The 27,525-nt window shown below is 39.9% G+C and overlaps 1 protein-coding gene across 1 annotated transcript in view; it reads left to right on the forward strand.

The window, feature by feature from the left end:
* Positions 1 to 5,895: 5,895 nt before the first annotated feature.
* Positions 5,896 to 27,525, forward strand: part of LOC109931200 (fatty acid-binding protein, brain-like) — a 137,871-nt gene continuing 116,241 nt past the window's right edge. Inside the window, exon 1 of the mRNA XM_048613174.1 lies at positions 5,896 to 6,195. Coding sequence (XP_048469131.1) covers positions 6,147 to 6,195 — 49 coding nt within the window. The 5' untranslated portion in view covers positions 5,896 to 6,146. The remainder of the gene's footprint in view (positions 6,196 to 27,525) is intronic.

Raw genomic sequence — 27,525 nt, forward strand, 5'->3', positions numbered from 1 at the left:
TGTATGGAGGAAATATGGGGGAAGAATCTCAATTCACAGCCAACTAGAGTAGAGAGTTGTCAACAGTCACGATGCAAGTTTAATTGATGGATTTTAATTGCTATTACAAACCAACAACTTCATCAATTCTTGAAAATGAGACACAGAGACAGAAAGTAAAATTAGATGAGCCCTATTATGCACTCCATTAAATAGACTGGCATGGAAAATTTTAATAGTAAGCCAAACATCTTGCATTGTTTTAAGAAACTGACATGGAATGTTGTAAACTCAGACCACAAATGAACTTGCATTGCAAAATAAAATACTGCTAATGATGAAAAGCATCATCAGTAAAGTGGCTGGAAGAATCTGGTGCTAAAGTGGCTGGTTACCGAAAACAATAATATTTACCACACTGAAGAACATTCACTTTACTTCTGAGAACCCAGGTGAGTTATAATCTAATTTGCTTGACTGTATTGGGTTTGTTAATTTGCTATTTTTTTAAATAAACTCACTGTTTGTCTAAAGGCACACACTTTTCATTACTAGGCAGAAGAAAAAAAGACATGTTTCTCTGAAAGTACAGTTTTTACATGGTTATTGATCAACAGAAGCAAAAGATTTGCCAAATTCTTCGAATAAAGACTTCTGCTTGACTTCCAAAAGAACATAACATCTTCATGTACTAAGGATTTTTGAAGATGTTCTACAACCAAGGAATCATTTTTGAGGTATAGTCATACCAATGCAATTACAGGCACATGTAGCAGCTAAATTGTGTCTATTGATTGATTGATTGATTTATTGTCACATGTACCAAAGTACAGTGAAAAGCTTTGTTTACGAGCAGTCCTGGCAGATCATAGTAAGCAAGGATGTACAGATCGAAAGTTGTGCAAAAATCTTAGACAGAGGCATACCGGTTACATTTCACAGGGTGTGTGCTAGGCGAGAACAACATTAGCAAGATCAGCATTATTTCGGTCTAGAGAGTCCATTCGTTAGTCTAACAATGACCGGGAAGAATCTGTTTCTGAACCTGCTGGTGCTTGTGTTCAAGCTTCTGTATCTTCTGCTTGATGGAAGAGGTTGTAGGAGATCGTTACCAGAGTGCAATGGGTCTTTGATGATGTTAGCAGCCTTTACACAGCAATGAGCTGTGTAATTGGAGTCTATTGATGGGAGGTTGGCTTCAGTGATGATCTAGGCTGTGCACACAACCTTCTGTAGTTTCTTACTGTCCTGGGCAGAGCAGTTGCCATACCAGGCCATTATGCACCCAGACAGTATGTTTTGTATGGTGCATCTGTAGAAGTTGATGAGGGTCCATATGGACATGCCAAATTTCCTGGGCGACCTGAGGAAAAAGGAGGTGTTGTTATGCCTTCTTGACTGTCGCATCTACACAGGAAGTCCAAGACAGGTTGTCGGTTATCGTCACTCCAAGGAACTTTCCACTCTCCACCTTCTCAATCTCAGTTCCACTGATGTAGTGTTCTCCTCATTCCTTTCTGACAAAGTTTAACAAAGTTTAGTGAATAACAAATGAGAGATAAATGGCCAAGTAACCTGTTTGCTCATATTGGTTGAAAGACTAGTATTCCTGATTTTTTTTTTGAAGAGTGTGGAATCTGTGTTCATTCACCTATAAAACACAAGTCTCGGCTTAATATATGACCCAAAAGACAGCACATCCAGCAACGCAGCATTCCTTAAGCAATGTGACAAAGTGTCAGTCTAAGTTGTGTGCTCTGTGCCTGTAATGAAGCAAAAATCTACAACTTCCTCACACTTAAAGTGCTCCCCCTGAACAAAGCTGACATAAATGCTGTAAATTGTTTTGATCTATCTGCCATCTCATGGTTAATTATTAGTTAAGATAAATTAGGTCAATAGGATTGGTTAGAATTGTAAGTAATCACAATTGTGATTTACCTCTCCATAACCTGATTTTAAATTAAATTCAGACCAATAGAATGAAAATCCTTGCAGAATGAGGCAGGACAGTCTTTTGAAAATTAAATACTCAACTCTAAATACTGTTTATTACATATGCAACTTACAATCACATGTGGAAAAATTATGGAAATGGTTTGTATCGGAACAGATATTTTTCTGATGTTGCACTTTATATGTGCATAAGGACTTTAGCCTGCATCTGATTGTGTTATATGTGGTAATAAAACAAATATATGTATAAATTATTTCCATCCACTGACACTTCTTATTTTGATGAGCAAAAATAGTCAATAAAACATATATAAAGTAACATGCTGTAACTCATTAATGGCCTTGAACTGAAACAATGTCTCATTATATAGAATATTTAATCTAATAAAATGGCCCAAGGTGCTTCATAGGGGCATTATAAAACAACATTAGACACTGAGCCAGAAAACACAATATTAGGACAAATAGCCAAAAGCTTGATCAAAAAGGTAAGCTTTAAAGAGCAGCTTAAAAGAAGAAGGTAAACATTTGGAGAGGTTCAGAGAAAGGATTCCAGACAGTCAAACAAAGGCAGCTGAAGCCATACTCACCAGTGGTGGAGTAATTAAAGCAAGGGATCTCCAGACATAAATGAGTTGATATCTTTGAGGGTCATGGGGCCGAAGCAGATTCCAGAGATAGGGAGAGATATGAAGCCTTGCAGTAATTTGAAAAGCAGGATGAGAATTTCAATACCAAGATCACTCAACCAGGAGCCAATGTAAGTCAATGAGTAGACAGGTACACTAGGTGAATGAAACGTAGTATGAGTAAAGACACATGAAGTAGAATTTCTGAATGACCTGGAGTTTAAGCAGGATAGAATAGGGGCAGTTAAATAGGAGTGCACTGGAAACAGTAGTCAAGTCTAAAGGTAACAAATGCATGAAAGAGGGTTTCAGCAGCAGGAGTTAAGGCAGGAGCGAAGATGTGTAATGTTACGGACATGAAAATAGGTGGTCTTACTGACAGTATGATATATGATCATTGTAAGAAGCTCATCTCAGGATCAATATGACACAAAGTTTACAATCTGGTTTCCTCTCATTCAATTGCTTGGGAAAGGGATGGAGTCAATAGCTAGGGAAAGAATTTTGCAGCTGGGACAGAATACAATGGCTTTAGTCTTACCAACATTTAATTGTAAATAAAAAGTAACTCATACATTATTACATGTACCATAAAAGTTCTGATAACATAGCAGCAGTAAGAGATAGAATGAAATGGAGGTGAGGTAAAGCTGGATGTCATCACTGTCAGGCGAAACTTAACACTGCGCTTTCAGATAACATAGCTGAGGGGCAGCATGCAAATGGAAAATAAAAGGGGGGTAAGGATAAATCCTGGGAGTGGCAGTATGAAGTTAAGCGATGATTACAATGATTTTAAATTTTATGAAGTGACTAGTACCAGTTTATTTATTAAATTTTGCTGATTGTTTTAATTCTTCATAATTTAAGGGTAGCTGCTCTGATGCAATGCAAAAATTACACTGGAGAGCATTTTTAGCATGTCTGTACTCCTTTGGACATATCACGTTAGTTCTCTCTGATGTAAATGAGTTCCATTTAATTTTACTGGTACTGTTTTCTTGTATGATGCCTTACATTTTCACATTAAATGTTGTTACATTTTCACAAGAAATTCCCTCAGTGGTATCATAATTGATATTGTTTACACAAAAGTATAGAATACAAGAGAGCCTCAGTGAGAATATAAAGGGCGTCCTCTCCTTTATGTGTCTACCAAATGTTACATTTGAGAACATATTCTGTGCCCTTTATGTTTATTGATAATAATTTTCAGGTTGCCATTGGCATCCTACTTCCAATTTCTCAGCATATTGGGAACCATTGGATATGATTATCTCTTTTATTCTTGCTGTGCTCAATCCCAAAAGGAAGTAAATTGATGCAGCATTAACGTCTTTATTTGGTAATCTATTCTGCAAATAAAACAACAATAGTGTTAAATTATTTTGATCTAGTGCTGCAAAAGGCTTGTTAATTTTAAACTTGTCCTCCCATGATGGTATTGCTAGTAAAACTTTGTATTAGGTATAGCTTTGAAACATCAAAGCTTTCTATTCAATAGCTTTAGATGCAGAATGCTTTGTATGGTTAATATATTTATGTATTCAAATGACTTATTAACTGCACAAACCTGTTAGTCTTTGCACAGGCCACTTCAAAAAACCTATGATTTACGGGGAGGAGGGGAAGGTAATCATAATTTTAAAATATTACTCAGTACAATTGCAGCTAAGTAATTAAAATAACAGCGAACTGAAGAGTGATGGAATCATGAGATAACAAGGTGTAGAGCTGGATGAACATAGCAGGCCAAGCAGCAGGAAAGCTGATGTTTCGGGCCTAGACCCTTCTTCAGAAAATGATGGAATCATGATGTTTTACTGGTCTATCCTCCTTTAAGGCATTCCTTAAAATCTAACTCTTTGACCAAATCTGACCTCTTATCTCCTCACGTTGCTTTTGAAATGATAGGCTTTTGTGAAATGCCTGGTATCTTTTACAATATTTTAAAGTAATTGGTAAAAGAAGCAACAAAGACATAATTGAAAATCATTTCACACATTGAATGGTTTGATCTGGACTACTTTGCCTGAAAATGTGGTGGAGGCAGGTAGAATGGAGGCATTTTAAGAGGAAACTAGATTATTATCTAAAAAAGGAAGCACTCAGAGCTGTTGGAAGAAGACAGGGTAGCAGCATGAGGTAAAGTGCCCCTTTAAAGGGCAGGACAAAAGGCTTGTGCTATAACTATTCTGCAACATATATGCAAGTTGTTATGATATATTATGACATTGAGGTTTGTTGAATAAAACTTGACTGCATGATTACCCTAAACCTATTTGAACTACAGCAATATGTATGCCTTGACGTTAAACTGCCACTGTGGGATACATGAAAGTATATTCCATCCTCTCCAATCAAAGACCTCAAATTCCTTCATCGTTACATCATCACAGGCAAATTAAGTTTGTATCGCTTCAAATCGTATGTTGCATTCATAAATCAGCACAGTATCTATAATCACTTGTAGAGAAGGAATTTGTTAGTTCCTGAAGTGTAAGATTTTAAAGCCACCATCACTACTTTCAGGTCATGAATTGAGCTGCCAATCAAACATTGCGATCGGGAATCATCTGGCCATTCTGTGTACAGTGACCTTGTAAATTGACTGAAGGCTGCTTCCATTTGCTATTTGAATGAAATTCTAACCGTGCTGCTTTCGAAATGTTGGCTGTACTCGTATTTTATAATTACTCGCAGACTGGGTGGGGTGGAGGCGAAGTACTGTTCTGATGAAAATTGTGGGTTCCATTTCTAATCAACTGCACATCGTAATCAACTATAGATTAGATCCGTGATCCAGAAACTTAACTAGGTTAATATTTGCAGCTCCAATAAGGCGTACATTTTACATATGCGTATGTACAAGCGAGAGAGGTTTCAACTCCGGAAGGAAAGTGACCACAAGCTAAAACACAAACACACGTATTTCACTTAGTGACAAAAGTACAGTCACTATTTGGAAAGTTAAAAAAAAATAGGCTTGGTCTCTCCCTCCATGGTTCCTTAACACTTAGTTATCACGTGCAGTTCGTTACTGCAGTAAAACATCGAACACTGTCCAGTTTGAAGAAAATCTACTGAAACCCTCGATCGACAGTGAACAGCCGTGCTTGGAATCCAAATGCTCCATTACATGTCCTAACAACAGTTATTTGATAGTCTTGATCACATTCAAGACAACGAAAAGACTATTAAAGCAGAGTTATGGGGAAAGTCCGGGTTTTGTTTTTGTTTTATTCGCAAAAATATTCACAATTGTGGGTGCTTATTGGTTCCAATTTCCTCCCTGCCGTCTGTGAGGATTTTGAATTGCCTGCCTGGTGCTGTAATCCCAAGTTCCGCTCTTTGTCTCTCCCTTCGCTCCACGTATTGGACTTGGCAAACACCGCCAGAATGCAAATACATGGTATTGTTGTGGAGCGGGCCACTCGCTCCAGACAGGAGGGGTGGCGGCTGGGCTAGACGTCAGAAGTCGGCAGAAGACACTCCTTTTTAGAAAGCGGCACGGACAAGCCGTCACGATTTACACCAGATAATTCTCACTGCAACCAAGGATGGACGCCTTCTTAAATCTTAATGGTGGCAGTCGACATTGACCGTGCCTCCTTCCCCCGGCGCCGCAATGGTAAAGGCAAAGTCGCTGTCTTGGTACCCGATACAATTGTGTCACTGGTGAAACCTTGCACAGAATGACGCGGTGTGGATGTGTGAATTACAAGGGAATTCCTGTCTTCTGACTTGATTTGAACCGAGCACCTTTTGCAGCTCACAAATATTGCTTTATTTTCCTTTATCGCTTCGTTTTCGCTCCGGTAAGCGGCACGATACTTTTTTTTGCTTAAAAAGCAATTATTGAATGATAAACTTGCATGAATTGTATTCAAATTGTCAGATTTAGGAAGCAGTTGTCACATTTTTATTTCTTCCCCTTCTGCTTAAATCTCAACGAAGACAATACCCCCTCTATCATATCTCCCTGTTACAGCAACCACACAGAACCGACCGGTTTATTTCAATCCGATTGCTGTCAGTTTCACGAATGCAGGACAGCGATTCCCGGCTCAGATTAATTCAGAAGCGAGTCAGCAAATTGCAGTTAAATATCACGGGGCCAACTGGTGCCAAGCAGAGAAATTGCGATGAAGTAATTGCAGAAATGCAGGCATGTTTATTTAAATAAAAAAGGCTTTGTGGCTGGAATTTAAAAAATCGTACCTCCTCCCCACCCTCCAACAGATTTGTGTTATGTTACGTGGAATAGCTTCAACTAAAATTTGAGTTCTCCTTAGTGACTGTATGGAAATCACATGCATTTGTACATCATGTGATTTAAGTTATCCCCCGCACCCCGAGCGAAACGTGTGGTGCTGTGTTAAATGGTAGGTTGGAGAGAGGGGAAAAAAAACCGCGTCAGGATATATTTTTGTCTTGGCGTAAAGGGTTTTTCCAGATCTTAAATGAAGTCGTCTCGTCTGAGTAGTCCTATTATTTGACAATTTTTTTTCGTGATGTTGTAATTGTCTGTCCTGTGCATAGCACCGTGGTTAATTTTAAATTGACTTTTTAGAGCAATGTGCTTACGGTACAACAACTGAAAACGACCTGATCCCACTCCTGACTGCGACTCCCTTTTTATTGCGATATATCGGAGTTATTTTCTTCCCATAATTGGCCTCGCCACTGCACACACTGGAACTGTAAATATTGGTTCATTCCACATTTTCCAGCTGTTTCTCGAAACTCAAACTTCCCCCAAAAGGTTTTTCTTTTAAATATTTGTTTTCGTATGTGATCGTTATTGGCTCTTGAGGCCAGCAATAATTGGGATTTTCCTGGGACGTTGCTTTCCTGGAAGAATCTGTCATTTAATTTCCCATTTAAAAGAAATATTCCGTTTGGGCATGTTGCCGCCTAGGCGGATGAGCTCTTGAAGCGAATACACCACAGTCTGTTTCAAAGGTAATAATGTTACACTATTATTCTATCAAGTCGTGCTCTGATTGCTTCAAATAGTCAGTACACCTCTAAATGATTATATCTGAAGAGCATTGAAAGTTGCGATAAATGTCTTATTTTAAAGAACCAGTTTGTAGAAGTGAATGCAATGAACTAAAAGGGAATTTCATAGCAACGTTAATGGAACCATCCATTGTGCCATTTTTCAAATAGAGACTTGCGTTTTATTTAGTGTCTTTTGGCATCTTACGACTGTTAACTACGCCCCAAAAAAACAGCACTGCTTCAAGAAGGCATCCCATCATCACCACCAGTGATGAGCAATAAATGCTGCCAATGGGTGATGCACACATGCCTTGAAATTTTTTTTAAAATGGGATGCCTCCAGCTTCTCAAGCAATGAGGTAGTTTAGAAGTTGACACTGTTAGAGGAAACACACAGCAAACCCCTATACTTGAACTGCATGATGATTGGATAATCTGTTTCAGGGATGATGTTTAGCAGATCAATTTTGGCTAGGACGCTGAGGATAATTTCCCTGCTATTTGTCAAAATAGTGCTATTGGATCTTTAACACCCTTCCCAGAGGCCAAATGTTGTTTTGTTTAATGTCTACTTTGAAAGACTGTATCACTGTCAGTGCACTGTCTCAGTATTGCATTGTTGTAGTGGCCTAAATTTTAAATATAGCGACCTGACTTACAATCTGGTACTGTGGCTGATGTTGCTGTTTTAAGTATTGATATTTCTCATTTAGAAGGGGTATATGTAAAGTAGGTTACGGTATTGTCTCTCAAGTGGTTTTTCAAATTCTAAAACTATAGGCTTCACTTGGAAGCCCTCTGTCTTTTGCAGGATATTTTTAAAAATATGAATATTTGATTAAACTGTCTTTGAGTTGGTGCATTCTAATATAATATTGTTTGAAATTTTCTTTCCGGAAGAAAGCCCACCATTCTTTTGAATACTGGCCCCATTTGTGGGGAGAGATTTTCCAACACTGTCTGGCCCTCGTAGGGGGCAGGAAAGGATGTTTTTGAGACAATATAAAGGTAACTTGTTGATGAAAGCAGCAACTGAAAGAAATGTAAACAAACACAACATAACTATTTATTTTCTGCAAACTTCATTCATCATAGTATTGAAGGGTTAAATTCCATCACTTGAATTTAACATATCTCGAGAAGGGGCACGTTTTAATGAAATATTATCATTATTATTTAGAATATTTGTTTTTACATACTATAATTTGTCAGATTCCAGAACAGTGTGGTATGCAAGGGAATTGATCCTTAAGTTGACCATTTTCTCCCTTGAGATTGGTATCTGGGTGATGCTGCCCGGCATGATTTGGAAACTGCAAGGCACTGGTAGAAGTACAGTGTGGGGCTTTAGTGGCCTCGATTAGAGAAATTTTGTGTCTGTGATGAGTTTGGCTTTTCTGACCACCTTTCCCCATTGCCCACAGAGCAAGGAATTTCCATCAAAGACAGGGGCATGTTTGGTGATTGAATAGCTTGACCTGTGAAACCAGTGAGTGTCAGAGATGCATGGATGAGAAGGATCGCAGTTTTGATTCTTGAACTGTGCTGCATCAGCACTTCTCAGGAAGATCATTATAAAGTTGCTAAAATTGTTCCTGCTGTCCTTGAATTAGAGAAATTGCAGGGGTGCATGTAAATGTGATGACCGCAATTGCTCTCTTCTCCATTGTCAAATTGCCTGCTAACACTAGCTGTGTAAATATCTGCCTGAGTAATGAGTGACCATTGACGTAGTGGAGGGTGTGAAACACTGTAGTTCAACACAAGGTTAGGGTACAATTACTTCTGCCAGGATGCTACAAAAAGTATCAGTCTCCCAACTGATAGAGATCCCAATTAATCACTGTAGTTGTGCATTAAGTCGCATATATAAAAGGTGGCCAATGTGAATGGGCCCCTATTTGTATTATCAGTTGAATATTACTAGCACCATGAATTCAAGGAAGCGCACATTGGTTTTAAAAAGAAATCAAACAATTTTTTTTAGCAAGTTATATTCCTATTGTAATTAAGTGCTTTTGGACTGTGTATTAAGTACAACACCAGCTCATCCAGCTTGCTCTATTTATAACTTCACTGCCAGGATCCATTCAGATAATTTTCATCTATTTCCTTTCCAGCTGTTAATGACAATGTTCATTGGTAATGAAGCTGTGCCGATTTGGGAGTACTATCCTGTCATAAGTGACAATGGAAGCAAAATTTGAGCACTGTTCTTTAAAAATGTGCTCTGTAAACTGAGAGAAATGAAAACTTGTGATAACAGTTGGAAGGAGAGATTTTTATTGGAACATGAGTGATTTTCATATTTAACTGGAGTACTTTAGCAGAATATGTTCTTTATGGTTATAACTCTTCTACCTGATATCCATTCACAATTGCATTGACATAATTTACATCAAAATATTTGCACAGGAAACCTATTACTGTACAGAACAGTGCCTTTTTATCCACAAGACTACTAGAATGATATTCAAATTAATAAACTTATTTTTAAAAGCACTTCTGCGGCAGAAATACTTTGCATGAATGTGCCATAATGACTGAAAGCCTACCACAAGGTAGTATCAGGCTGTATAATAAAAGCAAATTTGTGTGGATGCTAGAAATCTTAAATAGAAATAACATACTGGAGAAATTCATCAGGCCTGACAACATTTGTGGTGAGAGAAACAACAATTAGCTTGGAAGTGTCATATTGAGCTCAAAACATTGTATATCTCTCTTTCTCTTCCCTCAGAAGCTACCAGACCTGAGTTTCTCCAGCATTTTCTGTTTAGTTTAGATTCTTACTGTGCCTCTGGGGTAGAAGTAGAACTTGCAACTTAGATTGGGGCACTGTTAGTGATTAGTTATAATTGAGTCCACCATACAGTTTGAGACCGATTTTGTGTTATAACAAAGGAGCCATATTCAATGAATAAAAGTCTCATTTGTTTATGTTCTGTAACTTAACTGGGTATGAGAGTTTATTAGAGAATCTGTTCAACTAATAATTGTAATCTGGTAGGATAAGAATGTAGTTCTGTCAAACCTTGTACTTTTTATTCTTTTTGATGGATGAAGCTGGGAGCATAAGGTGAGTGACCTTGGAATTTCAAGAGCTCAGGTTTGAATAATCCCATTCTTTAATAGGCCTGATTTTGTCCTGAGTGTCTTACTTTTTGCATTTTAAAACAAACAGAAGGGGCACTTATGATACTGTGGTAGTGTGCCAACTCTGGCCAAGTAACCCCCATTCAAGTCCCACCTGGTCCAGAGGTGTGTAGTAACATCCCTGTACATGTTGACTTAGAAAATATGTAAAACACACAGACTCAAAAAAAATGGTTTATATTGCCTGACCCAAAGCCAATATTCCCACTGAGAAAATGTTCTTTTGAGAGCCCTAGTGCTACCTTGATAGCGAAGTGAGGTACCAAGATTCATTTTTTTGTCTGAAAAGAATGAGTAATGTCCTTTTTTTTTAATTTAAACGAGGTGAGGTAAAGTTTGTAAACTGCTGTCCATTCACTCCAATTACTTTTCCTCCGTCTAATATCACCCCATATCAATCCTGATAGGACAGGATGAACAAATAAGTGATTAACTATTGGACATCTTTTGCTGTTGTGTACTCAACCAGGAGGAAGTGATCATGAGTGATCCAATTTAGCATCAAAACTATGAATCAGGAAACTGTTTCGAAGTTTGTCCTATTGGACTGGTGTTACCTTGTCAGAGCTACAGTGCAAAGCCTATTGATCTGCAACAAGAAGATTCACGCTAGTTACGACAAAGTGATGTTAGCATTGGTTGTAGCTCAGAGGAAATTCCACCTGAGTTGCTGGGTTTAGACACTAAGTTGAATGCACAATAGTTTGTGAATATTAGATATTTGGGGCAATTAAGAGAAATGTTAAGTTGCAAATTGCCTCAATTGCAAAATGTTTTATGCCATTTTGTCATCAGCCTCCCAAACACAGGAGCTGGCCATCATCTGTTCCATTGTTTTGTAGAATTGCATTTGTGCTGATAAACCAAATTGAGCAAACTGCAGAAAGTTTGGGACATACTGCAAATAACGGTGAGATGAATGTTCCTGTAATGCCATCAGATGTGTGCCTGTCTGCCTCTTCCACGACGCCTACCATCTAACCTGTGTTCTCTAAATTCCTTTCTGTACTTAACTCTTAATTTGCCCCATTTATTCTCTGCTCTTCCTCAGCCTTTCTCATTTGAAGGAGACAGTTATCCAACAAATTCCCTGATGACCTGTGGACCTCATCATTTAGAGCTCTCCCTCCCAACTATGTGCTATAAACTGTTTTTCTTTACTCTCAGCTCAAAAAAGTAATCTAACAAATTGAGTGTGCCATGAGATGCCCTGTTCCAGAAAATTCTGGCTAATTCTTTTCTCTCCCTTTGTCATTCTGCTATACCTGGGCATTCCCATTGTGACTTCCGGTGCCCCAAATTTATGGCACTTTGTCACAAAGCTGCATATTTTTTTAAAAGATATTTGTGTGGATGACATTGTAGTTTCACCATTGCTAATTTAGTTTTTGCATTTGTAGCTCAAGGGAGGGTGATTGACATCGCCATTACCAATTAGCACAATTAGCAGAGACCTTTTTCTCCTGGAGGGTAGGAGACTGAGGGGTGACTTTATAGAGGTCTGTAAAATCATGAGAGGCATAGATAAGGTGGATAGCCAACAGGTTTTTCTCATGGTAGAGGAGTCTAAAACTAGAGGGCATAGGTTTAAGGTGAGAGGGGTGAGATACAAAAGGGTCCAGAAGGGCAAATTTTTCCATACAGGGTGGTGAGTGTCTGGAACGGGGTACCAGAGGAGATGAGTACAGTGTTGTCATCAAAGAAACACTTGGACAGGTACATGAATGGGATAGGTACAGAGGGATATGGGCCAAATGTAGGCAAATGGGACCAGATTTAATTGTGACCGTTGGGCAGCATGGACAAATTGGGCCAAAGGGCCTATTTCCACACTGTAAACCTCTGTGACTCTTATAAATGACAGCTTTCTCTTTGTTTAATTAAGAACATTGCTGGAAGAGTCTTTTGTTAAAATGCTGTTCATTTTCACAGTTAGTTCTACTCTCTGCTTCTTCCAGACAAGAATTTTAATAAATGGTGTCACACTGGCTCAGTTGGTAGCATCCTCACCTCTGAATAACAAGAAGCTAGGTTCAAGTCTCACTACAGGACTTTAGTGCCACTGTTAAAACTGACACTTCAGTCTAGTGCTGAGCAGTACTTCACTGTCAGAGGTGTCATCTTTCAGAAGAACTGTTAAACTGAGGCCCCATCTGCTTGTTTATGGGTATGTTAAAGATTCCATGGCACTGTTTTGAAGAAGAGTATGGAGTGTTATTCCCAATCCTCCATCAATATTGCAAAAACACATTATTTAGTCATTGTCACATTTCTGTTTGCGAAAGTATGCAGAGTACAAAATGGCTGCCACACTTCCTATGTTAAAACAGTAACTACACTTTTAAAGCACCTGAGACACCTGGTGGTCTTGTCAAGTGTTTCATTAATGTGTGATGGAATTCATAACATTTGCATTCATTAGTACCATGCGAGTCAGCAATCTGGAAAATTGTAACATTAAGGGAAGAGAGTTCCAAGGAGTTGTTACCTTTTGACTGTTCAAAAATATTACTTGTGTTTAATACTGCCTAAGATCAAGGGCAGGACTTCTTACAAGATTTTTAATAGATCTTTCAAAGTAGTTTTTTTTAAAAAAAAGTCACTGAAGACCAGTTACGGGTTACTGTCAAGTGGACATAGTAGGGTACTGTCAAAGATGCAAAAGTAGACTTAATGCAAAAAAATTAAGTTGTGTTGGGGCTTCGGGAGCATCGCAAGAAGTGCTGAATAGTCCAGTGCAGTTAGGACTCTGGAAGTTCTCGGATCTAGTAAGTGCAGGTATGTGTTGGTGTAAGGCTCAGGAAATTTCTGGAAGTTATGTGGCACCAAGGAAAATACCAGTTGATAAATGGTGCTGCCGAGAGTGAGAGTTGAAAAGCCCCTGGATGTATCTGAGTAACATTACAACTCTTGGGTGGAGGAAAGAGATAAGGGGTAACAATAGCTTTGGTAAAGCTGAAATTGTAACAGCGAGTAAGTGCTGGATTACTCCAGAAACCAGAGTGTAGTCTGAGGAAAGGAGGATGAAGTTGAGGAGGCAATCCATAATGGTGTGGCTTTGAGTGAGTTCTGAAATTGAGCCTTCAAAACAGAAGAATTGGAATCCTTTGTCTGGTTTTGAGAAACTTTGAACCACCGTGACTTTAACATTTGGTTTGTAGAGAAATCCATAGGATCTGACTTGACGGTATTTGCTGTTTGGGCACCATGGAGATGTTACTGATATTTACCTTCGGGTAACTCTGGAGGTGGACCTTAGTTAATTGGTTGGCTTGATGACTACAGTGTGGTGCAGAATAAGGCCAGCAGTTTGGGATCAATCCTCATACTGACTATGGTAGTTCATGGAGGCGAGAGTTCTTGCTGTGCCCTATGTTTGTGAGTAACTATCCTCAGCTGTAAAGGATTGATCATCTCTTTTCTAATCAAGAGACATACCTATATTACTTGTAGACTATGGATCCATATGAATTCTGGATGTTATATTTATTCTGTATATAATAGATGGTTTACTGCTCCAACATTGTACAGTAAAATTTATTGCAGTTTATTCAAAACTTTGGAAAATTGAGGCTTTAGTCTTTTTTAGAAAGTACCTAGGATATTACATTTTGTTTTCTTTTCCAAGTTGCTGCTCCGTAGTCTCATTGTAACAAATTTGATGGATTAGTTTGGATCCAGTGCAAGTCTTCTCTTTTGGTCCTGCATTTTCATGATATGGTGAATCCTACATGACTGCGGTGACTGTACTTTCCTTTTAAAGAAAAGAAAAACTCCAATTTGCTTCTTGTAATTAAAAAACCAAAGTATTCTGAACGAAGAGTGCAGGATTGATGAAAGCTAGGGCTTTGAAAATAGGTTAACTTAATCATCTGAGCACGAGGACCAAATCTGTTGATTTGGACACAGTGCATAAACAGGACGGTTAGTTTTCAGCTGTCAAATACGTGAAGTACAAACCTCTCTTTCACGATGAAATAAATCTGTTGCACTGAATATTTTCTTTCAGCAAAGTCATGGAAAGTAAGTTGCCTAGGTGGCTTATCCCCATGAAAATGGCAGTGTATCAATTTCCAGAGCAAATGCAAATAAATTCCAACTGCAATATTGATTTTTCTTTCATAACTTTTATAGCAAATTATCTTGCAGTATTGGCATTATGTCACTGTCAACTAGAGCTTTGTAGCAATTATTAAAAACTTTTATTGACTCTGCAATTGGCAGAGACATGACTTGGATCGAAGCCTGCTTATTGAATATCTTTGGGAGCAGGGCAGTGGTGCTGATCTGACAGTTCTGTTAAAGAGCCAGGGCAGTCACAATGGGCTGAATTGCTACCCAAGCTCTGATTCCTGATTCTACAGTGAACCTGTATTAGACAATTACAAGGTTTACCCTTTGAAATATATTCTTGCATCACAATTTGACACCTTTTAACTCGCAAAGGTGTGTTGGATTTCTGAAGCTTGCTTCCAGAAGTAATAGGGAAGTTTTGTGGTGGCAATATCTTGAAGCATTTCACAGACCTTGCCTCAAAGATAAGGGGCATATGCTGTTTTTTTTTCTCAAGATGACTTTGCTAATAGTAAACATATAAAATCAAGGCAAAAAGCAAGATGTCAGGCTTGGCCTTGTTTTAATACATCTATCTATATAAAAATACCTCTCTTGCATCTGGCAACAAAAAAATTATTTCTGGGGAGATAGCAGAGTCCAAACATTGAACAATCTGGTAAGGCTGGGATGACGTCTCCCAAATATATTCATCAATCTAATAAATCTGACACTAATTGATGTGCATGTGTTCAAAATAAATTAAGTTTAAAGTTAACAACCACTTGGACTTAAAATGTAGCACAACATCCTAAGATGCTTTGCAGACTGAAATGGCATATATGGTCTTTTGCTCCATCCTTCACTGTAGTCTTAGTTGGGGCTGATAGACCTAATGATTTGGGTGGGAAGATACCAAGCAATGAAAGGTGTGTGTATAATAGCTTAAACAATGATCTGTAAATTTTGTAGCACGGGTCATCACCAGATCAGCTTGACAGTGCAAAGGCAGGCCCTTGGTGATTATCTACAGGTAAAGTCCTGAGACTGTCAAACGGGATTGAATTCTGTGCTAACCAGATGTCTGGCCAGCTGAGCTATCTGTTCACGTCCCTGGCTAGAAATGCCTTCAGTGGAATTGGGTTTGCCTGGGTTTAGCTAACTGTGTGCCCAACCTTTAACTTGATACTGAAATGATGATAACCTCAGAGCAGTGATGAGATGTCAGAAACCTAAATTGTCTCTGGATACAATAGTGACTTGGATCTGAAATATGTCATTGAGTGGAAGAAATTGTTCTGTGTCTAACTGCAGTAACGTAATTGTTTGGTTAAAGTGGAAAGTGTTACGTTCTTTGGCACTAACATTCTGTATTTTAATAAGTCTAAAATTCATAAAAAGAACATAGAGGTTACAGAAGGCAGAATTGTCGCTTCAGCAAAAAACGGATGAAAGTTTCACAAGTAGAATTCTACGGTTTATACAAAATACGCATTCACAGGATTAAACAACTGACCTGTCGGGCTGCCTTCTGGAATGTTCCTTTTAAGACTTCCTGCACCATCTTAATTGGCATTGCACAGAAATATCTGCAGTAATGGAAAGGACTGAATTTGAAGCACAGGACTGGTGCAGCCCACATCAAAAGGAGAGGATTTGTTTTATTTAGCATCAAACTTGTTCCAAAAAAATGTCCAGCCAATTTAGTAACTAACTGCACCTTCGAAGATTTAAAAAAAAATCAATTCAAAGTTGTGGGAGCAGGGAGAAAAGAAACTGCATTAGTATCACAGCTGTCTTCTCATTGTATTTGTAAAGCAATTTAACTCATTGTTCTAACATGCAGTCAAATATTTTTAATTGAGTTAAAATTGGATTTAGGGGCTCTCTTTTTATTAAAAAATGACTTATGATTGTTTGCACTTACGGTTGAGTAGGATGTTTGAGGCAGGCAATGGAATACCTTCAGTTTTGGCTGGCTTGAATCAGCATTAACAATTTCCAAGGGAGATTTTAAATCAAAATGGGCAGGAACAGACCATACAGTCCATCAAACCAGCTGAAAAAGTTGGATGCCTGAAGCAGCATCATTTGACGCCTGTTACCAAACAGAAATGTATCATCTTGGCAAAGCCAATTCAGAGAAAAAAATTCTGATTTGAAGATTGTAGTTAGGGGACCAGAGTAAGGAGAACATAAGTCTAGGGAGGGAGAAGGTGTGGAAGGATTTTTAATAAATCCGAGTCATTTAAACTGTGACATCATTCAACTGAGAACAAGAGGTGAGAACACGGGACTAACCAGCGAATGGGTCTTGATTCAGGATGTAGACAAGCTTTGGATAAGTTCGAGGTTATGGTTGATGGAAGTTAAGTTGGCCAGGAGAACATTAAATTGATCAAGTCTAGAGGTAGTAAATACCTAGGGGCTTCAACAACAAATGAGCTGAGGCAGGGTGGATTTGGTGAGGTTACTGAAGTATGTGGCCTTTGTGCAGACAGGTTTCCCGCTGCATATCTACCTCTTGACCTGACACTGCCAGCAATTTGGTTCTGCTTCGAGAGTTCCGGGGGTGGGGCTAGAGTCGACTAGGGAACAAAGTTTATGGATAGAAGATGATATCGAGCTGAGGTCAACAAAAACTCGCCAGTATTAATTTCTGAGAATTTCATGGAGGGTTTCTGTCTAAAATCTGGAGAGTTATCTCGTGCAGTTCTCTGATTGTTATGGATACACCATGCTGCTTCAGCATCCTGCTCGCTAAAGGTAAAGTACTTGTCATTGCTGGGAGGTTTGCTACTGGAGCAATATTTCGAGCCCAGCTATGCACCTGGCCAATTGCTGCCATCCACAAATAACCCCTCACAGTGCACATCATGGGAGGGAAATAGAAAAAGATCTGCTTCTGAGGGCATGTAAGTGGCATGGGTGACTCATCATTAGAAATAGAAGCTGAGTTTTACAGATGTATTGCTACTTTACATTGTCAGACAGGTGATGATGTAACAACAGCTACAAGAATTAATGTACACAGGCAGCCCTTCCCTAGCACCATACCATGTTGGAACCCTATCCAATGGAGTGCTAATCTTTCCCTAATGCTCAGTGTAGCATAACATCTTGTCATTGTGGGCACATGACGACATGCTGGAAATTCTTTAAACACCTGAAAAATTGATTTTTTTTTTAAAAATTGAATGCCCAGATAAATGGGGGAATAAAACAAAAAGGTTGTATTTGCTTCTGGGAATAAGCAGCAGCTGCTTATCTTTCAAGTATCAACAAATTTGCAATACATGAATGATCACTTTTCCCAATTCTGATCAATTGGAATAAGTGTTAATTAAATCCTGTCTGGTTTTTTTTTGTACTGGACAACGTATGACTCGTTCATGCTGAATGTGATGTTAATCCCACCACTTTCCCAATCTTCAATGTTTGGCACATCGACTCATTCTCTGAAGCAACGATGCAGAGCACAGCATTTAAGGATTACGTCTGTTGCACTGTGATGGGCCCATCATCTGCTTCTCCGTGGCCCTGGAAGAATTTGCTGAATTGTGCTGTATTTGGTCACAGTCAACATGTTGCATAATGGAGTCATCAACTGTGAATTGCAAAGGGTAGGCTTAGTCTCTAAATAACTATCCTTATAAAGCATCAGGCCTTTGAGATGAAGCAGGGACATGAGTTCTCGCGAATGAAGGAATCATGGTGGCTTCCAGGGTACATAGTGCAGACCTCTGAGATGCGGTACCGAGGATTCGAGATGACTTGTAAATTGATGAAATGCAACTGTTTGTCTTGTGCTGCATTACGGTACGGCACTTGTCACTACAATATGTAAAGCAGGTAGTACTTCCCCTGTTTCAGAGATAGTAGGAACTGCAGATGCTGGAGAATCTGAGATAACAAGGTGTAGAGCTGGATGAACACAGCAGGCCAAGCAGCATCAGAGGAGCAGGAAGGCTGACGTTTCGGGTCTAGACCCTTCTTCCCGAAATGTCGGCCTGCTGTGTTCATCCAGCTGTACACCTTGTTATCTCAGTACTTTCCCTGTGCCTGGAGAAGCCAGCTATGTTGACCAAGACCCCTGCCTGAGTTGGTGCATTAACCTGTCACTGGGAGAAAGCGGTGTGATTGTCAGAAATTGAGCAATAATCACCTTGATACATTTTGTGGATTGAGATCCCACACAGGCTCCCTGTGGATCCATGGAAGTAGCTGGTTGCATAAAAGCTCAGTGCAGCTGTCATCCTTGATGGCTGCCAGGAAGGGATGGTCACCCACTCCAGTTGGCACAGTTCTCTGACAGTGTTCCAGAGCATCCTCCACCTGTGGTGGCAATACACCTTGCTTCACTGGGGGAAATGTCATCAACGATAATAGTGAGTGGGGCCTCTGTCCCACCTCCACTTCCTGAGGGGACCTTCAGCTGCACCCTCTTCATGAGCAGGCTGCTGGGCAGCTCCTGGAGGTTGTTACTGGTCCTGGGCTCACTGATACATTGATTCCTCCGCAATATCACTGCATCTTTGAACAGCAGCCACAGCAATAGGAACCCCTGCTGCAACTGAAATTGTCCCTTCATAATATGAGCTGTCAGCATCTCGCTCAAATGATAGTTTAGCATCGTCCTCGATTTATACTGGGACTTGCAGAACTCCCAAAAAGGAGGGCCATGGACTATCTCTATGTGGATTTTTTTGATACAGGGGACCTATTGTGTGCTGCAAAAACTGCATGATTGACAACTTTGTTTTCACTGCAGTTTCCCACGAGTCGGGCAGCACACAAGTACCGTGTGTGTCCTCGGACAGGAAAATCACTTACTCCACCCACTGGAGATGTGGTGGCAGCTATTTTTCACTGGTATTCTGCATTACTGACCTCAGATGTAGGTGGAAGGCAGCACAGCTTGTGACTTGCACAGTGAAACATCCCCAAAACTCTGACCAAGGCAGTGGCCTTTGATAATGTGCCTTGGCTTTTAGTGAGGAGAACCCCAACAATGACAATGACCATGACCCTCCCCACCACCCCTACCCCAGACTGACCTGGATGGACAGACCTGACTGAGTGACTAGGCCCCTCGCCAATCTCTGACTCAGCACTGATGACCCTGAGTGGCTGGTCTGGCTGTGGCCCACTCTCCAGGCGTCAATGATACGAAACCCTGGAAGGCCCCAAGCAGATGACTAATTGTTCCAAAGTCCCTGGACTGACAGTGATGCTGCCTCTGACTGAGGGAACTGGCTGACTAATGACAGTTTGTCCAGGTTTGACTGAGGATTGATCTCTTTGACTGTACCATTTGGTTGAAGTCCTATGCAGTGTTTGCCACATAAATTGCTGGTACATGATGTAGTTGAGGTGTTGACATAGCATGGTACTGTACAGCAACATAGCCGCCTGCCTGACTGATCATTGCCGATAGCTGTGACAAGCTGTCTGGCTTTGCATTTGCACTAAAAGGCAAGGCAAAACAGAACTATTGTGAATGTGTACACTCTGAATGAGGCAACAACCCACAGAGAATCAAAGCAAGACAGAGATACTGCCAGCACCCAAGTTGGCTTAGTGAGTAATCGCTAAGAAAACAAAGAGCCCTGACATCCATCCTGCCCTGGTTCATGAAATTTAATTTGAAGTGATTTATTTTTGTCACATGTACTGAGATGTAGTGAAAAGTATTGTTTTGCATGCTGTCAAGACAAATCATATCTTACATAAGGGTAATAGAACAGAACGCAGAATATAGTGTTACAGCTATAGAGAAGGTGCAGAGAAAGAATCTTTCTAAGATGAAATGTCCATTCATAAGTCTGATAACAGTGGAGAAGAAACTTTGTTTTTTAAAATATGTTGGTATGGGTTTTGAAACTTTTGTATATTCTGCCAAGTGGAGGGATATTTGATTCTGTTGGCTGCTTTGCCGAGGCAGCGGGAAGTGTAACAGAGTCAATGGAAGGAAGGCTATTTTTATTTTAAACACACTGGGCTGTATTCACAACTCTCTGTAATTTCTTGCGGTCTTGGCAGAGCAGTTGCCATACCAAGCTGTGATGCATTTGGATAGGATGCTGTACATGGTGCATCTACAAACATTGGTGAGAGCCATTGCAGATGTGCTGAATTTCTTAGCCTTCTGAGGAAGTAGAGATGTTGGTGTGTTTTCTTGACTGTAGCATCGACGTGGGTGAACCAGGATAGATCCATGGTGATTTTTACACCATGGGCTTGCCCTCTGCTCCGCTTCCTGAAGTTGATGACTAGCTCCTTCATTTTGCTAATTTTTGGGGAGAAATTGTTGTCTTCATACCATGGCACCGCCTATAAATGGGGCAGGATAGATAATCATAAGATACTAAAGTATAAATGGGCCTTTCACTAATCACTAGCAAGATTCCCATTTTGCCATCCAAATCTTTGCATGTTGTTCAGTGGCTGGGAAGACGCCACCCAACTTCAGCTTGTTAAATATGGGTAAGCAGTCTTCTTATAAATTAGTAAAAATGGAGGGATCAAGAGAGCCGGTGCTACACTACACTGATGACACTTACTTTAGATGTACAAACAGACCACTGAAAGTACATTAGAAGGGTTTCATGTAGCTGAGAAATAGACCCCAGGAAAAAGCCTGAAGGGAGACTGGAGGTAACAGGGCAGCTTTTGAAAGGAAAGTGATTGTAGGTCAAATTCTAGCTGTGGTTGCGTACATATAAGTATGGAATCCGTTGGCAGTGAAGGATGGTGTGGTCAAGGCAGCGGATAGGATGAGGAAGGATAGTTTGCCTCTGTGGCACTTTAGTTAGGATGTCAACTGTGACTTTGATAAAGAGCCATTTTGGCACTCTGGGGGAAGAATTCACACATGGACTTGCAGGAAAGCAGAGTCTGATTTTTGTGAAACAACAATGCATTCAAGAACTTTGGAGAGGTTGTTTAAAGGTTGAAGAGAAAAAGTTGACATTTATTTTTGAGATGACTTTATGGCAGTCAATTGGAAGGATAGATCCTATGAAGAGAGAGGCCTTAGTAATAAACGTGGGCGTTTGGGTGTTGGGTGGCGCACACTTCAGTTAGAAACCAGGTCAATGCAGCAGGAATTGGGTCCTGTTGGCAAGTTGACCTCTGAGACGGTATGAGAGAAGATAGCACCATAGGAGTGAGCTGTAAAGGACAATTGATCTGGTAAACTAGGGGAGCGAATGGAAAGAAGCAGAGCATCTGATTTAATTCTCAACCTAAATAGTGGTAAAGTCATGAGCTGCTCAACTTCTGTAGACCTTTTTTTTTTGTAGATCTGTCTCCAGCTCTTCATTCTCCGCGCCCCCCACCCCCCAACTCCCACTGAACCTATGCACATGCACATGCACACAATGGTCAATAGGAGTATAAATTTGTCTTTGGCTGACTATTTTAAAATAGTATTAGTTCAATCACTGAGTCTTTATGCGTCTCTATATTGAATGAACCAGCTTTTTAACCCTTTTGAGTTATTAAGGTTCAGCAATTAAAAGATGCAATGATTTCAACTTGAACCCTTAAGATGTACCATTTTTGCATCAGTATGACATTTTTCCATCTACCTGATTTGACTCTCCTCCTGAATTATATAGATGTCAATTTAAGTCAGTCAATGCCTTTATTAGGGGTAATCTTCTGCCATGGGTTCTGTGCTATCTGTAATACAGCCATCAGTAAGAAAAAAGGATTAAAGGACTTGCATAGAAGATTTATTATGAAAGTTAAACTTCTGGGAGTCGGATTGAAAGTAACGATGTAGATAGTGAAGCCAGGATATTAGAGAAATTGGATAGCTCTTACATCAACTTGGCATAGGCAAGATTGGCTGATTAACCACATCCTGTGCTTTTAAGATTGAATCATTCTTAATTGTCTTAGCTGAATTCTGTCATTAGTTCATAGAAGCTTATGTTAACCCAGTGTTGAGAGAAGAGGGAGATCTTGCAAGCCTAGTCGTTTTTTTTTGTTTTGGCATCAGAAGTAGCAGCAAAACTTCCTGATGTACAGAAGAAAACTATGGATGCTGGATCTGAAAGTAAAAAGTGTAGAAATTGTTGGAAAAACCCAGCAGGCCATCAGAACCAAGAGGTGATGTCACTGTTTCAGGTACATTGACCTTGCTTTCGCTCTACAGATGCTGCCAGACCTGAGTTTCTGTTCAGCTTATCTGGCATTAACACCTGTTAAGAATAACTAATGTTGGGTATAGTTTCAGTCTAACATTACAATGGAACAGAAGTGTTAGCTGAATTCCAGTATACTGCGCCCTATAGTTACTATAAAGATTTTGTTTTTGAAAATTTTGTTAATCTGATATTGATGGCCTGATAAGGTGACTTGATTTTGTTTGGCATTAAATTTGTTGCAAGCAAACGAACAGCGATGTGACTGGTAATAGAACAACATTGTGGTTGGCTGTATGCTGGAATGTTGTTGGAATTAAATCTTTATGCAAAAGAAGTCCCTAGCCTCCCCAGTGGTTTAGCTGGTGAATCCTCGGAGAGGAAATGGGAAACTTCCATTCTCACTTTGCTCCAAGTTAATTGATCTTGAATATGACAGCATGAAGGCTATATGGGGCCATTATGTTAGGGAGCAAAAAGTCTGTGTGGATCTCGTGAAGCTGATTGCTATCCTGAGGTATTTGCTAAAAAGTGTGTCTGTAGATGTAGGGTGAGGATATTGTTATGGTTTCTCTTACTCCCTGCTGTAGGCTATTTCTCTATTTTCATGCATGAGGAATGGCCACTTAGGATGTACTGCAAGTGGACAGTGCCTGTGTGGAACTGTGCCTCAATGCTGTCAACGTATTCAGGAGAAAATGGGAGATGAGGGGGGATTTTCATTTGAGATAAAGGATTATCAAAATTCTGAGGGTTACCATTAACCAAAAACTGAACTGGACTAGTCGTATAAATACTGGCTGCAAGAGCAAGTTAGAAGCTAGGCATACTGCGGTAAGTCACTCTCCTCCTGTTCACTATCGACAAGGCCCAATTCAGGAGTATAATGGAAAATTCCCCACTTGAATGAGTGCAGTTCCATGAACACTCAAGCTTGGTACCATACAGGACAAAGCAGCCCACTTGATTGGCACTGCATCCACTCCCCCCTCCCCCACTGCTTAATGGCAGCAGCGTGTACCATCTACAAGATGCACTTCCAAATGCATGACCACTTCCATTTAGAAGGGAAAGGGCAGCAGTTATATGGGAACACCTACATGTTCTCTTCTAAGCTGCTCCTTGATAATATATCACCATTTCTTCACTGTTGCTGGGTCAAAATCCTGGAAACTCCCTCCCTAATGACATTGTGGGTTTACCTACAGTAAATAGACTGCAGCAGTTCCAGAAGGCAGGTCACCAACATCTTTGCAAAGGATGAGATAGGGAATAAATGCTGGCCCAGCCAGCAATACTCACATCACAGAATTAATTTTGTTAAAAATGGAGAATGTGGTGTTGAAGCTAAGGTCACGATTGTAACTACAGGCAATGAATTTTCCCAATGACTGACTGAGAATGGAGACAAAGCACTCAACTTGTTCCAGGACTGAATCTCTTGAAATCCTGTTGCAAATTTAGAAGCTTATTGTTGGATTCCTTGCTAATTTGTTCATTGACCTAAGCAGTTATGAAACTGCCTGATTTTTTTTTTAAACTTCCTTTTACTTTAGCAATTGAAGATCATTAACTGTCCATTTGTTGGATTTAGTGTCTTATGATCTGTTTTCATGAGCCAGGAATGTTGAGTTTACAGTGGGACTGTGGTAGCTGAGTATGTTATCTATTATTCCAAGAAATATTAAGAAACATTAGAGCCTCTCTCGCTCTCTCTCACTGCAAGTCAAAATGGCTGAATTCTATACTAGTGTTGCTTTCGTGCTGACAAATCTTGACTTTGGGATTCTGGTATTTTTAAGTGGAAATTCTGGGGAATGGAGGTTTACAAATTGTCTGCCTCTTTCAAATGCTGCTCTCCTGGAGGCTAGTAGAGACTCTGTTTTTTTTTGTTTTTCCCATGTATAACCAATTGATAGCTCAATGCTGTGGGATGTTGGAGGACAGACAGTACAGTTTGTGGTATGTCATCATGTTTTTTTTAAAATTTGTTCTTTTTGGAAATGTGTGCAACACTGGAAAGGAAGGGTTTGGTGACCACGTTATATAACTGGAGACTTGGGTACGAATGGCAAGTTCATGTCCCTAAAGCACGTTAATGAATCCGTGACAATCTGAACACATTTCATGCTTTTTTTTTAAATCGACTAGCTCCAAAATACTTTGACATTTAAACAGACTCCTGAGGTTAAATGGATTGACAGCAAGGAAGAGTTGCAGTCACACTCCGAACAACTGGACATCTCAAAACACTTGGCAGTTGATGGTAGCCAATTTGTACGCAACCTGCTGCCACAAGTGGCAGATGATGTGTGTGTGTGTGTGTGGTTTTGTTTCCATGATAGTGATTGTGGAATAAATATTATCCAAGGTGTCAGGATAATACTATTGCTCTTCTAAATTGTGCCATGGGACCTTTTATATTAAACAGAGAGCAGATGGGGCCTTGTCTTAACATCTCATCTAAAAGCCAATATCTGTATCGTTGCAGCACCTTCCACGATGTTGATGCATTAGCCGTAATTTTGTTCTCTGATCCTGGAATGGGATATGTACCCACAAGCTTCTGACCCTCCGGCAAGGGCATTGACTAAAACATGAGGCTGTTTTGTCATTATGCTTGGATTGCAAAAGAACTGGACTTTGGGTCGCTTAGTCTGTTTTAGCCTTTTGCTTTCTTGCATTCCTATACTTGAAATCTAAATTTCATTTTACCAATCAGCAGATATAATTGAAATGAAGGCATGGCAGTAATAAAACAACAAAAGGAGTCAAGTTTAATGTGGATGGCAGAGGAGGTTTTGAAAAGTGTGATTTCTAGTATCCTGCTGTGTAGGGAGAATGGCTGCCTCGAGCAGATAATGTGTGAATGATGACCTTCTTTTTAAGGTAGGTTCAATGAACTAGGAAACTCTAGTTTGGTTGCACAGTTTATAGTTAACAGTCCCTTATCAGGACCCAAATGCCCTGACTTCTAATTTCTCACATTTTAAAAGAAATGCATATTGTGAAAGTCAGAGTTGTATTTTGAAGTAAGCAGCGTGGTGGTTGTGCAAGAAGGAATTTTTTTTTCTCTGGGACTAATTTTCTGTTGTGACCCACCCCCCAGAGTGATGGCAAACTGCCTGAGTGCTTGGGATGGGACGTCACATGGGATGACTTCATGAAACAAACTTGACAGCTTTTTCTTATTTTGCAGCCAAATCCAGTTAATGCCTTTTTTTTTTTGAAGGGTGAACAAAAGTGGGAATCTGATCTGATTTATTCCTGGCGGTCGCCAAAAACACTTTGCTGTCTAACTAGAATCCAATTCACTTTGAATTAATCAAGATGGGATTTGCCCGTGATGGTCAATATTTGGCCAGCAAGCGGTGATTTTAAAATTGAGACTCCAATAATTATCCTGAAGAGAGAATTTCTAGATTTTATTAAATCGTTAGTGGGATACTACTTGAGCAATTTAACTGCAATTATATTACTTTGGTTGTTTAATTGTAAATTCAGAAATTGGCATGTTTCCATCAGATTTACATGAGCATTTCTATTTTCTTGACTCTGCCATTGTTTCTTTGCTCATGCATTTTTACTTTATGCAGGCAAATTCATTTGTGTTCCTAAAGGCTGCAACAGTGTTGACCATGTGTATGGTCGTTATGTAATATTGGTAGTATTGCTGTGTAGTGATGGAAAGGTTTGCCACATTCATTGTTGAATGCATCTATCATGATTAGAGTGCATGACTCTATCGTTGTAACACTGTGTGCTTTTCCACAGCTGGAGGAGTATTGCCTTGTTCATGGTCATGGAGAGCATTGAGAGCCAAGAATTTCCCTGCAGCTCTGAGTCACTCCTGGCCACTTGTAATAATGTGGTCTTGGGTGGGGAGGAATAGAGATTTGCCTTTTGATTATCCAGTGGATATTTTTTTCAAGATACTTTTTTATTTTGTGTTCTCAAGCTCCCCCCCCCCCCGACCCCCGCCACTCATATGTACTCTTCCTTAATGGAAGGAACTGCCCACAGCTCAACACCATCCAGATTCAGCATCGCATCTTCTAGTTTAAACGTGGACTCCTTCCACTGGTGTACTGTGCCCATCTACCAGGTGCACTGCAGGAACTCTGAAAGGTTTCTTCAACAGCCCCTCTTAAACCTCTGGCCGTGTGTGTGTGTGGAGTAATGATAAATTCTTGTCATGTATATGGTTGTATGTACGTACAATGCGTGCACTTTCTTAAAGGCATGTAACAATGTTACCCACAAAGTTGGGAAACAAACTCCCTTCAAAGTGCTTGTGAAATCATTGTTGGTGTAGGTGCTTGGGCTCCAATTTTAATTCCCATGATCGGGTAGCGCGTTGTCTTCAATGCATTATCCATTGACACAGCGATAAGGCTGGGACTATCTTAACTGCAGGACTTTTTTTAATTAAAGTCTTGTTGGTCTGTTCCTCTTGCTGCATGATGAAATGTGAAAAGAAACCTGACTTTTGAGGCCTCTCTTCTCATCATGATTCCTTCGTAAGTTGTTCAGCCTCACACAACCCACAGTGACTTCTCTGCTCATGCCAAATTTCAAATTTGAGTTTGGCC

The sequence above is a fragment of the Rhincodon typus genome, chromosome 27, assembly GCF_021869965.1.
Source record: "Rhincodon typus isolate 14 chromosome 27, sRhiTyp1.1, whole genome shotgun sequence".
Classification (NCBI taxonomy): domain Eukaryota; kingdom Metazoa; phylum Chordata; class Chondrichthyes; order Orectolobiformes; family Rhincodontidae; genus Rhincodon; species Rhincodon typus.